This window comes from Strigops habroptila, chromosome 3 (genome assembly GCF_004027225.2).
Source record: "Strigops habroptila isolate Jane chromosome 3, bStrHab1.2.pri, whole genome shotgun sequence".
Taxonomy (NCBI): Eukaryota; Metazoa; Chordata; class Aves; order Psittaciformes; family Psittacidae; genus Strigops; species Strigops habroptila.
The window spans coordinates 6103869-6125377 of NC_044279.2; the positions used below are offsets into that span (position 1 = coordinate 6103869).

Below are 21509 nucleotides of genomic sequence, written 5' to 3' on the forward strand. Positions count from 1 at the left end.
AGATCTTCTGAGTGATTGTTGCTTTCATTGATCTTTAACAGGAGTGGACGGTCAGAGCATCTGAAAATCTGTGAGGCAGGCAGATGAATGTTGATGAACCAGAGGGAGAGCGTGGAAAGAAAATGCTTTGTTTGATATTGCTAATTGTTTTGTTTTGGCAATTAAGTATTTTTTGAAGCAAGTGATTGATTTGGTGAGAGATGAGAAGGGATTAAGTGTGACCCACTGAAACTCGTTTCTAGCCCTAGCTGCTTATTATGAAATTAGTTTTTGTTTCAGAATAAAACACACAGACAGACTTGGTGGTATGGAAACTATCAATTAGCTGAATATACAGAGAAGTCCCTTTCTGTAAGATGTCATCTTCTTATGTGACAATCCTCTAAATATATTCTTTTGAGAGTTTTAATTATTTAGTGATGTTTTTTTAAAAGCAGTGATAAGGAAAACAAATAGTGCTGGAAAACAACTGAAAATACTTGTTTGCTCTTTTCTTTCCCCAAAACATATCCAGGACAAATTCTTTTGGCAATTTTAAAATAATGCTGCTGGTTTGGTCAAGGAGTATAACCCTCTGTCAAGAGTTGTTTTATACTGTTATCATGAAATATTGATTTTAGTGCCTTTGAGTTAAAGTAATAATAATACCATGTTGTTTGCTTCATTTTTTTAACCCATCTGAGGAGATGGGAATTACTATGAACTTAGGTGGTGGGCACAGACTCAAGCAGGAATGTGTTTGTGTTACTGTGATTATCAGATGCACACACATTACATAGAATGAGCTTAAGAAGACTCCGTAGTGTTTGGAGCACCTTTTTTCCAGACCTTTTCTGCAATAAGTGTCTAGTTGAAACTTGATTTCATGCACCTCCAAAGATTTGGGACCTAATTTTCCACACGAAACAAAATTCAATGGAAAAAATCAGATCTTACAAAGTATTTACTTTAACTGAATAGTGGGGCTTCCCAAATACTTAAACCACTTTATAAAACATAGGAGCAGGGGAAAAAAAAAAAGACCTAGGATTCCCCAAATTTTGGTTCTGTTTTTAGGAACACGAGTGGATTTCACAGAGGATTCAGCATGGCTGTGTAGCCCCTTCCACAAGGATGATCCTTGGCCATTCTTGGGTCCCCAGCCAGCCAACCTCCAGCTCCATCTCTGTGGCTTTGTAGACTATTTGTCTTTGTAGCTGTAGCTCTCAGTGCAGAGAGGAGCATCTGAAGAGGACATTCAGAAGGAGGCAAAGAAGAAAGAATAGAGAGGAAGAGAAAGGGGCTCTTAACAGTACAGCTTGATTTGATGTTTTGCCTGAATCTTCACAAGTGTAAATATTTGACTGCAGTTTTGGTGCTTTTTTTATTCCCATTCAGGTAAAGTATTTGTTTACATAGCATAACATTTCCTCCTTCCTCTCTTCTGTTCTCACACTCCACGAGTGAAAATCTGCAGCTCTTTTTGGCAAGGGCTTAAAGGTAATGGCACTACGAGCGTGAACGCTGCTTTTTCTTGAGATTGTATAAATCACTCTCCTTTCACTAAAGGTTCCCATGGGGAGGGGCATTTGAGTTTTCACCCATTTTTTTTTCAGCCTCACCCCAGTGAGAGTCCAAATGGACCTGGAAAGCTTGGTTAACAAAACCATTAGATTTTTAATGTGAAAATTCAAGTTTCAAATTCTTGCTCAGGTGAGACCTTCCTTGCACAGTGGAGGGCAATTTAGGAGCTAGTGCTGGAAATCTTGTTCTTGACTACTATCTATCTACTCCATTCATCTGAATGAATACTGGGACTATACATGCTGTGAATATTGTCTTCTTTTTTAGCACAAGAGTCCTGTTCCCAAGGAAAAAAAAATGAATATGTCCCGACTTCTAGCAATCACATTCATTATTTACTGTTTCATCCAGGTACGATTGCCTCCAGCATGTGCCATTACACATGCTCATGGAAGGAGAGTTTGAATTCAGGAGAGTTTACCTTCTTTTTGAAAGCTCTCTTGGAAATGAGAGGGACTCTACCATAGGTTTTTCTATTTCAGTTGTTTATTTAGAGGGTGGCAACAAACAACTAAACATATGTTCTTTCAGTTGTGTAGATGTAAAGACATTTGGTTATAAAGCTTAGCTATAGGAAGGTCGCTTTTAAATGCCGTAAAAGAAACAAAAAATTAGCCTTTAAAAATCTATAAACAGGAGCACGTGTTGACATTTGGCAGGTTCATTCCCCATTTCTGGGATCCTGTGCAACAAAACAGTCACAAAGGAGATTTAACACTGCATCATCTCTGGCATTAAAAAATCTCCCTCTTTTGAGAGACTTTGCTCAAGTATATAGTTGCAAGGTTTAGGAGTAGCTTAATTTAAGCATATTGAAACCTGATGATTGAGTGAAACAGCTTTTCCTAACAAGTATCTTGCTCCCAAGGTAGAGAAGATGACTTGCAATTTTTTTTCTTAATGAAAATGGAATAGGAAGGAATTAAGTTTCATAGGCCTGTTTCAGAAGTGCTAATGCAAGAAGCAAATCAGTAATGAAAGTACAGATCTTATTTTTTTTTTGTTATGCAAAGGAAAGTCACTGAACCTGTAATGACTGACAAGGGCGGATTTTCACATTACTAACAATTTTCTCTGTACATTTTATTATGAAATTATTTGACACTTAAATACCTTAATAAAATTATCAGGTTTAAAAGACCAGCATGGGAGTGTGTGGAAGATGTCATGCTGTCATCTATGCGGTTTCGCATTAAAGATTCAGTCATCTCATTTATTTTGATTTATGAGTTAGGAAAGAAGGTCTTTTGTAGAATAACCTGCAAACACATCACAATTAGTTGTTCACACTCATAGCATCTTCAGGACAGAAGGTACCCGCTAAGTCAATGATTTTGCTGCCTGAAAGTGGTCATATTCCTTGACTTATGGGGCAACAGATGATTCAAGGTTGTAATATTCTTTTAAATCACACAGGACTGGCAAAACCCCCTTATTTGGATGAGGAGGGAGCAGATATGTGCTGAAGAGTATAGCAAAACTATTGAAGTAAATGGAAATCATTTGGCTATGGAATTTCTGGCACCCAAAATATTTTCTTGAGCTTAACTGTAGATGTTTTGATATGCTATTAGGAAGTTTTAAGCTATATTTGGCTTTGTGTCCATAGCGTCAACTATCTATGAAGCACTGTTCTCCATCTGTGGAGAAAGGAATGCTTGAAAACCAGGTTTAGTATCTCCTTGTGTTTTCATTCTGAATTAATCCTTTGGGAAAGTCATTCTCCCTTCAGTTCACCCATCTTGGTCTTTGAGAATAATTTCATACCATTTGAAGACCTGAATCCAACTTCTCTGACATACTCAATACTTCATGATCTTATATAAGTGCTGTCTGGAAAGTAGTATGTAGCTACACTGAAAAATGGACAGAGTAGGTTCCCATTAGCTGAAATACCTAACGAATTTGTTATATTTAGAGTTTTGTTCACTTATGCGTAATAGAGCTCCACTTTAACTTCAGGAAAATTAGTTTCATTTTCTCTTCCTACCATTAATAGCTATTAGAGTTGAAAATAAGGCTTTAAACATATCATTAAAGTACACTTAAGTAACTTGCAATTGACAATTAACTCAGCATGGTAATACATTATCATAACATTTTCCTTTGATAGGTTTGTCTCTTAAAAGATACAAGGAAAGACAAAGGATGACTTTGTAATACTCATGTTGAAATTATTTCTGGTTTAATCTTTCAGATTTTTTTATTTTATCAGTGGAATGTGTTCCATTATATATTCAAATACCACTTATTTGGTGTTTGGTGGTGGGCAGTTGTAACAGACTGTGTTGGGGGGGTGTCTGGGCTTTGTTGATTTGTTCCTGTGGGGACAGTGGTCAAGTGGGATGGATACAGAAGAAAATTTGCTGCACACTTCATGGATCTCAAAGTTTGGGAGATTATTTGAGTAACCGAAGGAAGGTACAGGCAGAATTCAGATCCATATTCAAGCATGCTTGGCTCTCAGGTTTTATTAATGTCATCTTCAGCAGAACACACAATAAGTTCTAGGAAAAAAAACCTGATTACCAACATCTCAGCATAACATACATTGTGTTTTCCCTTTCAAGACAATAGTAAAATACAGTACTGCACTTAAACTGAAAGCATTGTTTGTCCTGTCTTTTAAGACCTAGAGTTAACGGTGAGCATGTGGGTGTGCAGCTCCTCAGCACAGTGACCAAGGACTGCAACTTCCCAAAGCTGCATTGGAACGCTACAATGACAGTTGCAACACTGATGACATTCTCCGTTCCTTGCACAGCCAATGGGCATTGACCTTATCCTGTCAAAACATGTAAAAAGCAATGTGGGCAACACTGGCTTTGTGAAAATCGGACACATTTATCTAGGACATTTCACTGCGTTGCCATATAGTGAGTTGTAGAAGTGTAGCTAAAATAGCTGCTGTGTTGTAAGTTTCTTGCAGTGGAGCTAGAAATGCAACAAAGGCAACTGAGGTCTGAGCAAATGTTTTTTTCTAATGCTTTAAAAGCAAAACCACCAGTGCCAGGCATGCCAAATCCCATCAGTTCTATGCCCCAGATCTCCTCTCCTGTTTTGTTGTAAATCCACTCTCAAACATATCAGTTTGAAAATTGTTCATCTTAGGGCTCTGCAGGCTGTCACGGAGCAATTTGTTTCATTTTGAACACTTTCACCTTGCTTAAGTCTGCAGAACTTAAAGAAATCAAACTGTTTGCATACATTCAGCTGAAGCTGATAGGAGCACAGCATTCCAGCGTAGTATTTCCTAGCTCACTCTCCTCCCTTTCCTCCTCAATCATTTCTTGAAAATTCCTTCATAATAACCTTATCCAAACCATAAATATGAAAGTCAAATAAGCCCAAAGGAGATTTATCATCCTTTGACTCCACACTCCTTTTATGATTAATAATGACATTGATTCCTTTAGAAATGAAACAAAAATTAATTTAAAGGTTCTGATTGGTTTTAGTATTAGGTAAACTTAACATATTGAATGAGTGTAAAACAATTATCGGTCTTATTAACAAAATTAGCTACAGCAAATTTACCAGAAGGAAACTGTTGCTATTTAGCTCCCTAATTATGTCACTATTCTTTGTGACCAAATGATATAATGAAAATAATTTGATCTACTGGTGCTGCATAGAGAATTTCCAAGGAGCAGTTGAATATCATAATCTGTTTTGAACATATGTTTTCCTACTCTTCTTCTGTTTCAGAAAGTAGAGGTCAAGGGCTTCAAAGAACTTTGCAGTGAAGTGAAGTTGAACTGTGCTGGGCAGAATATGGAATAGATTCTTTACTATTATAAAATGTTAGATCACCCTTTCCTCAAGGCCAGAACCCTATGACTTCGTCAAGTGGTTTATGCTGCATGAATTTCAGGGTCTGGAAGAGCATAAGATGTCTTTCATTCTGCCTGGCATTAATGCCTAGAACTGGACTTTCTGTGCTGTGCTGTTGTCTACATTTTTCCTTGCACTGTGCCTCCATCCAGGCACTTTAACTTGGTAAGTTCTTCTTTTCAGTCCTGAGAGTTGATAAAGCAGAGAGCAGTTGGATGCCCTCTAGCTGTAGACATTTCAGCCCGGAGGGACAGTCACCTGGCCAACCTTGAAGGCTACCCAAGCATTGGTGATATGAAGAACTTGATTTTTGGGTGCCAGCTTTCATCTCTTCTGAGTATCCTATGCTCACGGGTTAGTGGTGCAGTAGAATAGAAGCAATGCGAGCTGATGAAGCTAATGGGAGAAATCATAACATGGTCTTGGAAAACTTCTTGCAAAATGTTTCTACTGGCACTACTGTACTTCCACCCCAGCAAGCATTTAAATGGTGGGGTCTCAGAGCGTTTCCTTCCTACCAGATCTGCCTGCTCTCCCTGGCTGGATCCTCACTTTGTCAGGATATGACCCTCACAGTATGTGTTCTCATTTCTTTCTTCCATTTGCCATCTGTCTTCCCTGGATTGCCATCAGTGGGCAACTTGGGTTTAGGCACATTTCCTAGAGCTATACCTGTTACAGGCGCTCTGGGGAAATGGTACCTCTTATAAGTAGAATCTTTCCCTCTCTCCCTCCTGCTGTAGCTTTATGAAATGGAAATACAGAGATGAAAACATTTGGTACAGTAAGAAATCTGCAGAGCATGAGTGACCTGCATATTGTAACACTGCCTTAGATTGTCACAATGAACTTCAACATGATCAGCTCTAATATTAAACCACACAGAAGTCGTGAATGAGAAAGCTCCTGTGGAATAGAAACCCCTTGAGTACATCTCCTGGCTGCTTGCTTAACACTCGTGAAGATGCTCCGAACTACACAACTCATTTTCTTGCCCACGCTATGACTTTATATCTTTACAGTTTGTGTCCTCTGGGAAACGTTTTTATTTTTGTTTCATTATTTAAAGCAAACCTAATATTAGTGATGGGGTATGTGTATTGAAGCACTGTGCTACCAACCCACATCAGTGCATAACTTTTAGTGAGGCTTTCTGCATAATTTATGTCCAAAGGAGAGTATGCTGACACAAAATTGAGGATTTAAGCATGTTTACTGCTGCTTGCAATAATTAGATCATTTCATACTGGAACTACTAAGCAAGTGTAGCGAGGTGGGCCTCTGAGTAACCGTTAAATTTACAGTCTTCTCTTAACTGGTCAAACATGAAGATACATTTGAAATGCATTTTGTGGCCTGTTCTTTATATAGCATCATCAGAAACCCCAGATGTTTTAAATAAGATACTTGGGTGCCATTAGATGGACCAGTGCAAGAACTGGCAAGCAAAAATCATGTCCAAATCACAGAGTTTGCCTAATCATTCTCAAATTCATTGAGTTTATAAAGCTTCCTATGACGTTACTTGAAAGACTTGTCCAAGAGCTGCATTAGGCCCCAGAAGACATTCCAAATATCACAATTTGTTGACTGTTTCAACACTTCTAAACATGACTGGAGCAGAAAGGGCTTTAAATGAGAAATCAAACCCACATGTGTGCTTCCATTAACCTATGGTTTGGCACATTTTAAATCCCTGCACACATTTCTATATGCTATCTCTTCAGCCATGCTCTGGCATCTGGTTAGAAACATGTACCAGGTCACTCATATGGCTCAACTGTCTAAGAAATAAATACATGGGATGTGTGCTGTCAATGTGAGGAAGATCTAGAAGATTGTATAGGCACCTAGTCCAAATGCCTAAAAAAATGGTTGATAAAAAACCCAAACAAACCATGTTTCATGAAATCTATTATTTCAGCTGGAAAACAGACGCATTTTCTCGTTACTGATGGGTTATGGTATAATAACAAGAAATATAAACTTGGGCTCATGCAACCATTCGAAGAGAGTTTACACCTAAGGGCACTAAAATCTTCACCTTCTTGCACAGGTAAAGTGTAGCAACACCTAGTCCTTTGCTTTGAAAGGCAATTTCCACCAGTCACTCACTCTTGTGGCTCCTCACCTTCCTGTTCTACCATCTGATGTTTAACATCTTGGCTGAAGGGGAAGATTCTAATATTCCGAGTGGTTCCATCCATCTTTTGATGGCACTGAATGATTTAGGTAGCAGAATGTGACCCTTCATTTAGTTTATATTCTGATTTCTATTTAACTGACTTCTGTAGCTGGAGGTGTGGAGAGGGACAGTCAAGCAAACTAAAAACCTGTCTTCACAAGTTGGGAAGAGTTGGGCTGGATCAAACTGCTACATGTAATCGAGTCAGGCTGATTTGAGAGGAGAGATGGTTGCACCTCTGCCTCACAGATGAGACTTTAAATTATTAGACCCTGCAGATCAGAGGGGAGAAAGAGGTTCTCATACAATCGAAGCATTAAATTTGGGTGCTGTGCTCCTTGCAACATTCCAGAGAGCTCTTTTTTATTTCCTGATGGTGACTCATTTCTTTCCTGAATTAGACAATACGTATTCTTATTTTTGCAGCTTTTATAGCAGCTCACTTTGTTTCTATTTAGATATCCTGAAGTGACATGTGATGGTGGTGGACTCCAGTTAGGGTGCCCAGTTACATGGGGATTTGTGCTGAGTTCTTCCTGAGATGACAAGAGGTGTTAACCCTCCCCTAGATATCATCCTGCTTACTTTTGGATGCCTTTCCTGAAAGATTGTTTTTCACTGGTATACAGTACAGGTTTCAGAAAAGGCATCCAAAACAAAGCGATCTGTAGCATATACCAGTGAAAGTTCTTCTCTCATGACTTGGGTTTTGTGTGGGCTCAATACAAGCTCCCCCATTTGCATCCTTTGCTAGGAAAACAGGAAACTGTTCTTCCTCAAATTCCAATTCATTTGGGCTGCATCTTTTTTCAATGGGTCAGAACCTCCTGTGCTTCAATCTTAACACAGAAATTCCTGTTTACAAATCCAGTTTTCCAGTCCTTCATGCAAAGTGATCAAGAAAAACACAGTTTCCACACATGTTACTCCTGCAGTTCATTTCCTCGGTCATATCTACGATTGAAATGCATTCAGATGCCAAAACCATGTAGTGTTTCTGAAGCTGATGGTTATTAATATTGTTCTGTTTGGGTTTTTTTAGCTGTAAACCTTTTTGAAGTGCCTAGCGAACAGTGAGAGGAGCAGTTTTGGAAAGGGGAGACAACTTTGAAATCCACGGAGCAGAAGCTTTAATCTCCAGTTGTGACTGACATCAAACAAAAGTGCAAAAACTCCCTTTGTTCTTGAGCACAAAGGGTGTGTTTGTTGTTTGTTCAGGGTAAGTGAAGGGCCCCCATGAAGCCCCACTGAAGATGTTTAATGAATCTGGCAGCCTCCAAGCTGTCTCTTCTACAGAGTAATCCTAATGACAGATCCATCACACATAATTTAACAGAGTGTGACACAACAATCTCTGCTCAGGAGAGACTTCGGAGAGGGAATACTTTCATTACAGCACAGACCCCTTAGGGTCGGTGCTGTGGAGCAGAGCTCTTGGTGGTGGTGGTCACACTTTTGTCTCTGAGTTGAGGAGATTTACGTGCTCAGGTGTCAGTTGTTAAGCTTCCTAAACACTGACTTTGAACTCAAGGTCAAAATTGAGTGAATTGTACTATGTTTAGTGGAGGGGGGGGGCTGGGATTTTGACAGCCTCAGCTTGTAGTAGAAGTTGAAGTCAAGAATATCTAAGAAAGGAGGTCTGCTACCAGAATCAGGCCAAAGAGGGACATGGGTATTAGGGAAGGAAGGGAGAAATAGCATCAGGACTGGAACAATAATGGAAAAGACTATAAAAAATTGGAATATTTCAGCAAAGGCTTACCATATATGTCATCTTTTTATCAATTCATCCTACTTGGTCAGTCTCTGGATGACTAGAGTAGGAATGAGCATGGTGTGTGTCTTTAGCCTCCCTTGTCCTTTTGATGGTCTAATGTTTATAGCCTTTGGTATTATGGAAGTTGGGCTGCTTGCTGCCAGGTCTCATGTTCTGTTGTGAGGGTAAGCATGTTTTGTGTGGCTGGGAGCATGTAGAGTAGCTGGTGTGTGCCTTTATGTTCTGCACATCTATTGCCTGTGAATGGGGCAGAAAGGACTTAAATCCTCTCTAGACTTGAGTGCTCAGGTGGGAGTAATATCTGAGTGTATTGTTCTTCTCTCAGCAAAATCTGTTTCCAGCTCTGCTTCATGCTGCATGTGCAAATTTGGGCAATTCACTTAATCTGTGTCACCGCTTCTTCTACAGAATGGGCATAATCTTGTTTATCTACTTTGGGGTAAATTATGGAGTGGAGTGTGACTACTCACTGCAGCAGAGGCTGTGAAGAAGAAACCACTGTTCTCTTGGAGAACACCATGTTTGGGGTTCTTTTTTTCCCTAGCTTCTTTATGACATAAATCAGATTTTATCCCCACTGTGCATATAAATGCAAAATCCATTTGTACTGTAAATGTCAGCTTCTCCAGGGACTGCTGAAGAGCTAAGTACTACCTGCTGTTGCATTTGATCCCCATGCCAATTGCCAACCAAAGCCCCAGCAAACCATTATATATCAGGTCTGATGACTGGGATTCAGGCTCAGTGCCAAAACAACACTGATACCTGGAACACAATACACAGCCCCTTTCTAAGAGCTTTTCTGCCCACTATCACTGTTTGAAATAATTCCTTGTTCTCTCTTGACTTGCAAGAAACTGTAGGATCTATCTATAACAGCAGTCCCTGTTTCCCTCCCTTCTCCCCCCCACCCTTTATCAAATCAGACGTCCAAAATCAAGTGCCTGTGTGCTCTGCTGACAAGCACAAGGGGATTAGGGAGTGACAGGTTTAACAAAACTGGCTCAAGGTTTTGTAAAATGCATTTTGGAGCTTGAGCTCTGAACGAGCCATAAAATTCCTCCCATGAGGTAGAAGTGAGGTTTCTGCAAGACTGGATCAGAACTTAATAATGCTTTTCTAGGTTATTTTTTTTCTTGCTTTCAAAAAGGTGCTACAAAAACATATGGGTTTTGAAGATGCTGCAAGACTAACAATGGTTTAACGTAACCGTAGTGTAGAAAAAATCACAAATGTGTTTTACCACCAGCAAAAAACTGATTTCTGGGCTGCATGCAAGCCATTTGGGGCAATTAGCATGTAATGTAATTTGCATTAATCAGCACAGGGTCAGCAAGAAATTAACTTTGGGTGTAGGTTTTACATATAACAGAGTATGAGAAGAAGGGAGGAACTGTTTTTACAGGGTGTTAATTTGGAGTTAAGTGCATTCAGTGAGTTCTGTAGGGTTTGGCCTTGCAGAAGAAAGATGAATGATGTGGATTTGGGAGCACCGAAAGCACAAAATGATGTGGCAATTTAGCAAGCATTTAATGTTACAATATGTAAACGCTTTAACAGACTTCTTGGCACTTGTAAAGATCAGAGCACAGGTTCTGCTGAAGCACTGAACATGCTGCTAGTGCTGAAGGGCTGTGTATGGGTGGATGTGGATGGGGTCCCACGAGGCTGTGTGCACTGACCATGCGTTGCGCCAGATGATTCAAGAACATAGATATCCCAAAAGCTCAGATCTCTGTGCAGCTCCACGGTATTACCTTACTGAGAGCTCTGAAGTGGGAGGAATTTAGACAAATGACTCATTTCCTCATGCACCCCTTTGGCCCTCTAGCCTTTCCCTCTGCTGCCATTTCATTTCACAAAGTCTCCTGGGGCTCCATAAGCCTCTGGTGCTAGCAACATGATAAGTGTTGTGAGAAATCCACTGCTGGAGGCACAGAAATTGTTTTTGACAAGTGGTATCTGAGCATCTGGGAAATGAGATGCTGAAGAGTCTGGTGGTGTTTGGCTATGGTATGAGCATAGATAAGATGTATATGGCTGTTCTTATGCCTTTTTCATTGAATGAATCCCAAAATCACATGATGGTTTGTCTTGGAAGGGACCTTAAAGATCATCTAGTTTCGACCCCACTGGCAAGGGCAGGGGTCATGAAAAGCAATTACCAGTTGTGTGGCATGGAAGGTGTCTGAAAATGAGTCTCTTTTGTTACCTCGTTTTTTGCAGAGGATAATCTCAAGGCACTTTGGAGCTGCCATGTAGCCTTCCAGTATCTGAAGGGGGCCTATAACGATGCTGGGGAGGGACTCTTCATTAGGGACTGTAGTGGTAGGACAAGGGCTAATGGGTTCAAACTTATACAGGAGAAGTTTAGATTAGATATAAGGAAGAAGTTCTTTCCTGTGAGGGTGGTGAGGCACTGGAACAGGTTGTCCAAAGAAGTGGTAAATGCTCCATCCCTGGCAGTGTTCAAGGCCAGGTTGGACAGAGCCTTGTGCAACATGGTTTAGTGCGACATGTCCCTGCCTATGGCAGGGGGGTTGGAACTAGACGATCTTAAGGTCCTTTCCAACCCTAACTATTCTATGATTCTATGATTCTATGTGTCCATTTGTAGTCCACATACCTCTTTGTTATATGAAAGAAATGTGGGCAGTATTGTACAGCCCAGTTCAAGAGAGCATGCCATTGCCAGGTCTGCACCTATTGCCTAAATAATCTTCTGGAAACAGGATTTGTGGGCAAAGCAGACATGGAGACCTCTCATCCAGTTATTTACGTTTAACTGAGATGCTGATGTTGACCTTAGTTCACCTATGCTTTTCGCCTAGTCAAAGGGAGATCCATGGTGGGTTAAACTGGAATTGAATTGGAAGCCAAAAGTGATTATGCTCTTGGGCTTCTCTGTTAAGTGCCCAAAGTTAAGTGGCATGAACCAGGACCAAGCATGTCTGAAGGAACTGGCTGTAAAAAGAATTTGGTCACGCAAAGTGCAGTCACTCTGGGACTCATAATTAGGATCTAGTTTGTTCACAAACTAGATAGCTTATTTTCACTTGAGCCTTCCTCCCTCTGTGGCTTAGGATGTGCATGCTTACATCATCCACTACAACATTCAAGCTTGTGGGAATAGTCTACCTGCCATGGCAAAAAGCTATTTGTAAGTGGACTTATCCTACTTCTTATGCTGCTTCCATCGCTTCAGTAACATTTTGGTATCTTGACACTCTGCCTTGTCAAGATATCCTTAAGCAATATTTTCCCCAGTTAGCTCTCTATTAAAAAAAAATAAAAAGTATGTTAGTATGTTTAATTTTTAAGTCACTTGACAGACTAATAGAAGCAAATTTGAACCTAGAATCAGAATTGTTTAGGCTGGAAAAGAACTTTAGGATCATCAAGTCCAACCGTTAACCCAACACTGCCAAGTCCACCACTAAACCATGTCCCTGAGCCCTACATCTATACATCTTTTAAACACCTCCAGGGATAGCAACTCCACCACTTCCCTGGGCAGCCTGTTCCAGTGCTTGACAACCCTTGCAGTGAAGACATTTTCCAAATATCCAACCTAAACCACAACTCAAGGCCATTTCCTCTGGTCCTATCACTTGTTACTTGGGAGAAGAGACCCCACCTCACTACAACTTCCTTTCAGGTAGTTGTAGAGACTGATACGGTCCCCCCTGAGCCTCCTTTTCTCCAGACTAAACCCCCTCAGGTCCCTCAGCCGTTCCTCATCACACTTGTGCTCCAGACCCTTCAACAGCTTTGTTGCCCTTCTCTGGCCCTGCTCCAGCACCTCAATGTCTCTCTTGTAGTGAGGGGCCCAGAGCTGAACACAGGATTCGAGGTGTGGCATCACCCGTGCCCAGTACAGGGGGACAATCACTGCCCTGGCTCTGCTGGCCGCACTAGTGCTGATACAGGCCAGGATGCTCTTGGCCTTCTTGGCTGCCTGGGTACATTCTGGCTCATGTTCAGCCGCTGTTGACTAACAACCCCAGGTCCTTTTCCGCTGCACAGCTTTCCAGCCACTCTTCCCAAGCCTGTAGTGTTCCATGGGGTTGTTGTGGCCCAACAAGTGCAGCACCCAGCACTTTGCCTTGTTCGACCTTATGCAATTGGCGTCAGCCCATCAATCCAGCCTGTCCAAATCGCTCTGCAGAGCCTTCCTATCCTCCAGCAGATCAACATTCCCACTCATCCAGATCATTGATAAAAACATCTTTCTCTTCTTTGTGCTCTGACATTTTAAGGAATCCCTCAGCCTAGAACCTCAGTTTGGCCAGATTTTTCATCAAAGGTTTTCAAATGTGCCCAACTTCTGGGTATTTTCACAGAGTCTGGTGTATTTCTTCCTCCCCACAAATCAACATCCTAACTCTGGAAGTACAGGCGTGATGAAAGTCTGTGAATTTGGGCAGTAGAATCACAAAAAAATCACTTCTTTAACATCTTGCGCAAAATTGTCAAGTGTTGGATGACATAAGAAAGGTCAAAATAAAATGTATTGTGTAGTAAATCTAACTGAAGTTTTATATCCCAGCTCTTTCTTTCTAATCAATGCTAATAGATTTTTAAGGGCAAAAAGAGGAAGAGAGAAAGGACGACTATCCTTCGGATAAAAAATGTTAGGTAGAGAGTTTAAAGTATTAAAAAGTGACATGATTGGTTTTTTTCTATCATCATGCAATAAAATTAATTAGGGAGGGTAAAAGCTGCTGAAACAAAGTTTTTTTGTTACTTCATTTATTAAAAGTATTTTATAGATAATAGCTTTATTTTTATAGCAACTGTATAGATAGATTGATCCATTTCCTTCCTCTCAGAGGAAATATATATACTGTATATAGTCCTTTCTTCAAATTATGACTATTGTCAGATAATGAATGAAGAGTTCTCAACCAGTATTTGCAACTGAAGATCACTTAATCTGATTTGAATTATACAACTTTCAGTTTGTTTCCCTTCCATATAGGACAATGCCATATTACCTACTGTTTCAGGCAACCTGATGGATGATATGTTACTCCAAAAAGCCAGTGGTTCATGTCTGATAGTGTACAGTAAGGTCCACTTATCGCAACACAGTCATTGCTAAAGGTTCTCTTAGTAGATGCGTCTACTCATCTAGATCCAAGAAATTAAACTCCTTCCTTATTTTTATTTCTACATGAGTTTCTGTTGAACATCACTCTCTTTCATGATATCTTGTTTTTAAATATCTATGTTCATCCCTAGTGTTGGATACACTTCATGGATGTGTGAAATGAACCTTCTGCCTAGAGCACCATAAGATCATTTTAAAATAGGCTCAATAGAACTGTTAAATATGATTCTATTTCTAATTTTAGCTTAAGAGGACAAGTAGCCATTAAATTCTCATTTGTAACTATTAACATTTTTCACGTTCATTCATGTGTGTTTAATGTTTATACATTTGTATATATCGTTCAAGTTTACATTCTCTAGATTGTGCCCATAAGAATACAATCTTTTTGATATTCCATGTGGCATGTCAAAAAATTATAATCTTGCCATTACTACAAGTGTAAAATAAAGATATTCCTGTTTAGACAGTGCAGGTCCTACTTACACCTTAAACAGACTTTAAATTAAAGCAGAAAAGAACTGATTCTACAACCAGCTGTGTTTGTTATCTCTCTCCTTTCTTTTTTTCTCTCAGATCTGGTGCTCTCTTGCCTCCTCTATTTCTCTTTGCTCTTTTGATCAGCTTTTTCCTTCTTTCCTTTAGTTGCAGGCCAGATGTACTTGTGACATGTAGATCTTTCCAAATAAATTATTTGCTTTGTAGAGTAGCCATGTCTGCAGTCACAACCTGGCCAGTTGTAAGTTGTTTCAAGTGATGTATTGTCTTTACAAAACACACTGATGTGTTGCTTATATGTTAGAATTTGTGATCTACACAAGCTGCAGGTTTTGCCCCTTCTTTGTCGAGGGTTGGGGAAGCACGAGAGCACATCACTTAAGTAAATAGGAGGCAGTTGTGCCTTCTGGTGCCTCTGTCTTCCAGATGCTGAGGTGCAGAGTCAGCGCAGCTGAATGCTAGAGGGAGGCAGTGCACACCCTTCCTAATGGAGAGAATCAGTGGATTTAAAGCATAGTCATTCTGTATGCTTTAAATATGAAACTTTTTATTCCCCTGCTGCCCTAATCTTAAGCACTTAGGCAACATTTTGTACTTCTGCATTTTGTGTCTGTGCTTTTTGATTTTCATAATGCTCACTGGGTGCTCCCAGGTGAAAAAGTAAGGCTAGAAAAGACCTTTTGCATCATCCAAAGTGACCTGTGGGTCTGTAAGTAATTTTACCCCCATGACTCAAGATATGAAAGCTAGACATATAATCTTAAAGATTCACCAAAACAGGCAAAAGGACATGTGGGAAAATGTCAGACTGGTTTTGTTGCCTGCTTAAACAAAAAAACCCTGTGGTCTGCTGCATCTTTATTGCAGGTGCTTGAAAATAATTTTCCTTTTCCTGCACACAGAGATGACACCCACAGGTATTGTGGGTATGATTAATGCACACAGTGCATGCAGAGTTAGAAACTGACCTCAAGACAGCATGGTTTGCACATGTGCAACTGCCTCTATAGCTGATCAATATGATTTTACCACAAAATTGTACTAAGACACGTACTGGTGAGGAACTGTGTCTCCCTGTTTTGTGTTTTCATAGCCTGCAACAGTAAAGAGACTCCTTCACCTGTATGTACATGCAGATAGCATAGATAGCATAGATAATACAGATAGCAAATGCAAGACTGTCTAATACCACATGGTTATAGCTCTCCTGATAAAGTACCATCTTAGATGTCAGATTGCTGGAGTTCAGGACCAAAATTTATCTCCCGTGTGCAACTATCTTAACGGCTGTGTAAACAAACAACCAAATCGACAGAGAAGACGGAGACAGAATGCAGTAATTTGTTCTAGATAACAATGAACAAGAACTTCAATAAGAGCACAGGTAAAGCCTAATGAGATACAGCCTCTTGAGTTATAGCCCATTTCTTGCTATTCACATTCACCAGTGATGTGGTCCAGAGTACTCTGGTTCTAGCAACACTTGGTCTTGTGTTCCATGATTTCTAATAACATAAAAGCTGCAAGCAGTGAGTTGCCCATTTTTCAGGGAGATTGTAGGAGATACCTAAATGAACTGTCTGCTTTCTCAAAGCATGCTGGAAAGACCCCACATGCTTCACTTGTGAAGCTGAGGCCAATTTCCTTTGTACTTCAAACTTTGCATAGGAGTAACATATTGATTGCTGTAGACATCCTGCAGGCAGGTGACAGCTATGCCTGGAAGTGCCAGACATGCTCAAGGTAGCCAAGCTGCACTTGCATCGTGGTCGCAGGGTGCTTGACATGCTGGCAGTGCTGAGGAGCACAGGGACACACACTGGCGATGGAGAAACAGAAACATGGGATTTCTCACCTTCACTTTAGGCACATATGTGGGATTCATCTTGCCTAATATATATGTATATATAAAAGTTAAGGGTCTTATCCCTTTGTAGTCAATGGAGGGAGATGGTAACACTCCTTAGTATAAATAATCTCTTCTCACTGATGATAGGGAAAACCTAGGTGACTAGCCTAGACTAATTGCTCAACATCAAAGGTGGGATTTAGCTGTCTAAAACAGTAAAATGCTATCAGATTAAAGAGTAACTTTTCACACCTATACAAAACAAATGTGATTTGAGCCTAAATAACTGCACAGAACAACATATAACTGAGACTGCAAGTCCCTCTTGTGAGAAGATCCACTATAAATGTTTGTGCGATTCACAATAACACACTTTTATAGAGCTTCTAGTGTTCTGTGTTATTGTCACAGTGTTTGGGGTTTATTGGGTTTTTCCATTTTAAAGATGGAGATGTGAGCAAAAGGTTAATTGGCTTGCATGAGATCTGACATGGGGGGGTGTGGTGAAATAGGAAAATGAATCAAAGCTTTCTATTCCTCTCATGATTGCACTCATAATTTTGGGGCTATTGTCCTGGATGCTTGTCCACCATTTCTCTGTCATGAAATGTAGTTCATTGCTTAGCTGGCAGCATTGCTTCTTGAATGTAGAAAAATGGTGTTGTATTTTGGGCTTTTGAATATTGTAAAAACACTGTAAACAAATGGAATGGTCGAATATTCTGAAGTAGAAGTAGAGAGGAGAATACATTTTTAATTTATATAAATTGCTTACTGTTTGCCACAGAAGTTTTTATTATTTTGCCTCTCTAAATGACTGGTATTCCTGTGGCCTTTCAAGGATTTGCAAGATTACATAATTAGTTTGGCTAACTCATAGGCCATACATAGAAGGCTTGGGTTTATATTAAATACAGGACAACAAAACTATTACATTTCCACTGTTTGTAATCTGTGCAGAACATTCTGCTATATATACATATCAGCTATGAATCTACAATCAATTTTCCTGTTAAATGTTGAATTTAGACTCCACAGCTGGACTTTCATCTTGAAAGAAGCCAGATAGCCCTGTGCATCTGGTTTAATCTTCCCTTTAGACATATTATTTTAAAGGCACTCCTGCTTAGTGCATATTGCAATTGAAAAATAATGCTCATATTCCCTCTCATCAGCAGCAGCTGTGATCCCTCTGCAGATGTTGCTCTGTCGGACGTTTCATTATGTGTGATAGAAAGCGTAGGTTCTTTTTGTCTGTTTGTGTTACTGCTTTGTGGATCTTGCTTTCTTTTTCTTTATTTATTCCTTTGGCCATAGATGAGTCCTTCCATAATACTTCACTTTATTTCCTATCACTGCTGCTTCGCCTTCTTTCTGAGTACAGAAATGATCAAGAACTTGCAACTGCGTGGAGCCGCCCGACAGAAGCCCATTGATTCCCCAGCAAAAGGCTCTGTGTGAGCCATTCTACTCCAGCCTGAAAGGAAAGCTTTGTTCCCTCAGCTGGTAGTGTCTTAAGATGCTGATCCTTGCCATATTTTTGGAAAACTGTAGCAGTTTATCAGAGTGTTTGACACTTCCCATTCAGCTCTTTATTCTCTAGCATACCCTGGTATTTTCCTCTTCTCCTACATCAGTCTCATGAGCGCAAGATTGGTCTGGAACAACCCAGTCATTGCAATGAGTAGTGCTGGGCACAAGTCATTTAGAAGTGAACAGTGAAGGAGGAGGAATCTGGAGTGCTGGTGGCCATGCCTGAAGTGGTAGTAATGGATTTAGTATTTGGGGCAGGAGGTATGGGATTCGTCCTGTGTTGGTTGAGTATTTTCCTGGCCGCCTTCCATGGCTGTTCGGATATTTTTAGCATGAAGTACAAGCTATGTTGTCTCAGTTGACCTTGGAGCATGACATTTTAACATGGAATTAGTTTGAACTGCTCATCATGAAAAATGATTTATTATTTTTTATTACAAGAGCAACTAGAATCCCAGTCATGTTTTGCAGATGAAAAGGGAAGCAAACTGAAAACTGACTTCTTTAATTCAGGCCTCCATGATACCTATGTTTCCTAAACTACCATCTTTCTCTCTACATCCTTAAAAGTACATTATGCCTAGGTTTGTTTTTTAACTTGTCTTTTGGTCATTTGACAAATATTATATCAGTATGACTGAAACTAATCCCAAGGTCTCACAGTGCTCAATAAGAAGTGTAGAACAAAAGGATTGTTTCTGTTGCAAACGATTTATGACCTTAATAGAAGTTTACAGCCGCTATCAGAAAGGCAAGATCTTGCTACCAGTATATTTATACCAGTGAGTGCTCCCTCTTTACTTTCATTCCCAGACTCAAGTTTACCAAAAAGATCAAGCCCCTAAATGCCAACTTCTGTTAAGGAATTAGAAGCAGTAGCACTGCATCAGGATATTTAAGGCAGTAATGCGTAATGTAGGAAAGGATGTTCAGACCAACCACAGACATATTCAGAAGTCTGTGAAAGTTTGAATTCAGGTTTTGAGGTCCAGATCTATTTCTAGCTCAGTGTATTTGACTTCTACTGGGCTTTTTGACTAGTTGCCAGGTTTGGATGACTCATGTTGATTGAGTTTTGCATGTTCTTATGTTAAAAGGACCTCAGAGGAATCATTTTTAAGATGCATTTTACTGCAACAGTGGTGCAGAAAAGCCTTTGACTGAAAAAAGCATTTGAGGTCTTGTTGACTTTTTCAGTCTACTAAATAAGCACCTACTCCATTATCTGATGTAGACTTAAAAAAACTAAAACAGACCCAAAACAAACCAACCATCCTCCTGCCTCAAACGCAGCTGCATGGTTTAAAGATTTACCCAGCAGAAGTTGAAATCAAGATGTGAAAATAAACCTCTCTCTGACTACCTTGGCAACTGGGAAGACCACAACCTGTTTCTGCAAATTCCATGGCGGATCTCCCAAGCAGGGCCAAAGAGGCTGTTTCCCTGAAATCACTGTCACACTATAGATCCTTTCATACATAGGAAGTGAGTAAATCATTGAATAATGCAACACCCTTTCCCGCCTGTGAGAACTCTGCCAAAGCCAAGTGTAAGGGTCTGGGTTAAAGCAAACTCAGTTACTTGGTAACTGAGCTGTGTTTTGGAGGGGTTAAAATCGCAAGGATTTTGGACTTGTATTTTTGGAGGGGTTAAAATTGCCAAGAAAAACTGAAAACTTCAAGAAGATCCCCAGGTGCCTGCACTAATACTAGCCTCTCTGATGTGAGCTGGCAGGTCCCATAAAGCCACTCAGCCTTGAACAGAGAAGGGAAGGAGGGAGAGAGCAAGAGCTCCAGCTGCGACTCCAGAGCCCCAGAAAGAGCCTCTAACCCAATTCCCTTAAAGTGCACAAGCATCTGTTTGCCACTGTATTCACTGAGTTTTCAGGGCAAACAAAAGATCCATATCAAGCATGCATCCTTCCAGAGAGAGAAAGCCTTCCCTCATTCGCCCATAGATTTTCCCCCCTTTTCTTTCAGTTAGAAATCTATATTTTTATATTTTTTTAGAGGAGGGATGGGGGGGGGGGGAATGTTGCTAATTTTTTTTTGGATGGTAATTAAGAGAGCTAACACCAGCTAGGCTAGAGTGAACGCAAACAAGACCCCTATAGGCAGCACAGTGCATTAATGTAAAATATGCCCAGACAACATAACTTGTCAGAGAGGATTATTTCTGCTTAGTGAATCTGCAGGGGCCCCTTTGCTCCACCACTCAGCGTCTGCCTAGAGAGAGAAAGAGAGAAAGAGTAGCCATTAGTGAGTAGCTACTGTGGCATTGATGTTTGAGCGCACTTCTGAACTGGCTTTTGTTGAGAATATCGGTGCAGAAAGCATGCGCTGTCCCAAATCCGCTGTTACTATGAGAAATGAGGAGCTGCTTTTAAGGTATGTTGTCTCCTTTGTTTTAACGCGTGCTTTCGAGTTGCCTGGGCCCGCTGCAACTATACCGGTGCTGTGTATTAAGTAGTTTCCCTATTTAAAGGAAAAGACAGGCATTGCTGTGTGCAAGTAGCATTTTTCCACTAGTTAGAATCGCACATTTTCATGTATGATGACAAATGTATGGAGAGGGCAAGGAGGGAACAAAATAAATACATAATATATCGTCTTCGTTCGTCCCCCCCCCCCCCCCCCAAATGAGAGCTGATATTTCTTTTATCACCTCCTTTGCAATATTTTTGCCTGCTTCATTATTATGCACTGGGCATGGAATAAGCATGGAAAAAAGCTCAGGAAGACTCCATATTAGAGCTAGTGCCCTAAATACCACTTTAATTTTCACTTAGCCTATGTAAATAGTTACTAATGCTCTACCTAGCCTTTGCCACTTGAAGATGTTTTAAAAATATCTAAATACTCCCATCTGTGGGATTGCACATATATTCTCTAAGGTTCCAAGGTTTAGCGGGGGGCCAGCATCGACTACTCTTTTTCAGAGACACACACACACAGACACATGCACACACACACATCAACACAGAATTACGCTGGAATTGGCACCCCGCTTTGAAAAATGTAGTCTTTTGTTTATTTGCTAGCAGACATTGTAGCATTGAATACATCTTTTGGTCTGACAACGGGACAGCTGAACAATGGTGCTGTCAAACTAGCTTAATGTACGTCTGGCGGTGGGGTGGTTTGGGGTTGTTTTTTTC

General features: G+C 40.3%; 1 protein-coding gene and 1 long non-coding RNA gene across 15 annotated transcripts in view; both read left to right on the forward strand.

The window, feature by feature from the left end:
• Positions 1–21509, forward strand: part of CELF2 (CUGBP Elav-like family member 2) — a 567687-nt gene that overhangs the window by 285835 nt on the left and 260343 nt on the right. For 3 of the 14 annotated variants that reach the window (XM_030479076.1, XM_030479075.1, XM_030479078.1), the window contains exon 1: positions 16899–20739. The exons of 10 other annotated variants lie outside the window; for them this stretch is intronic. In XM_030479076.1, coding sequence (XP_030334936.1) covers positions 20633–20739 — 107 coding nt within the window. In that variant the 5' untranslated portion in view covers positions 16899–20632. Of the gene's footprint in view, positions 1–16897; positions 20740–21509 lie in introns of those variants that run through there. One more of the 14 variants, XM_030479074.1, reaches the window with a different exon arrangement.
• LOC115605137 lies at positions 9866–18694 on the forward strand. Its single transcript, XR_003990520.1, has 3 exons — positions 9866–11617; positions 13998–14004; positions 18684–18694. It is a non-coding gene; the product is annotated as an uncharacterized LOC115605137 (long non-coding RNA).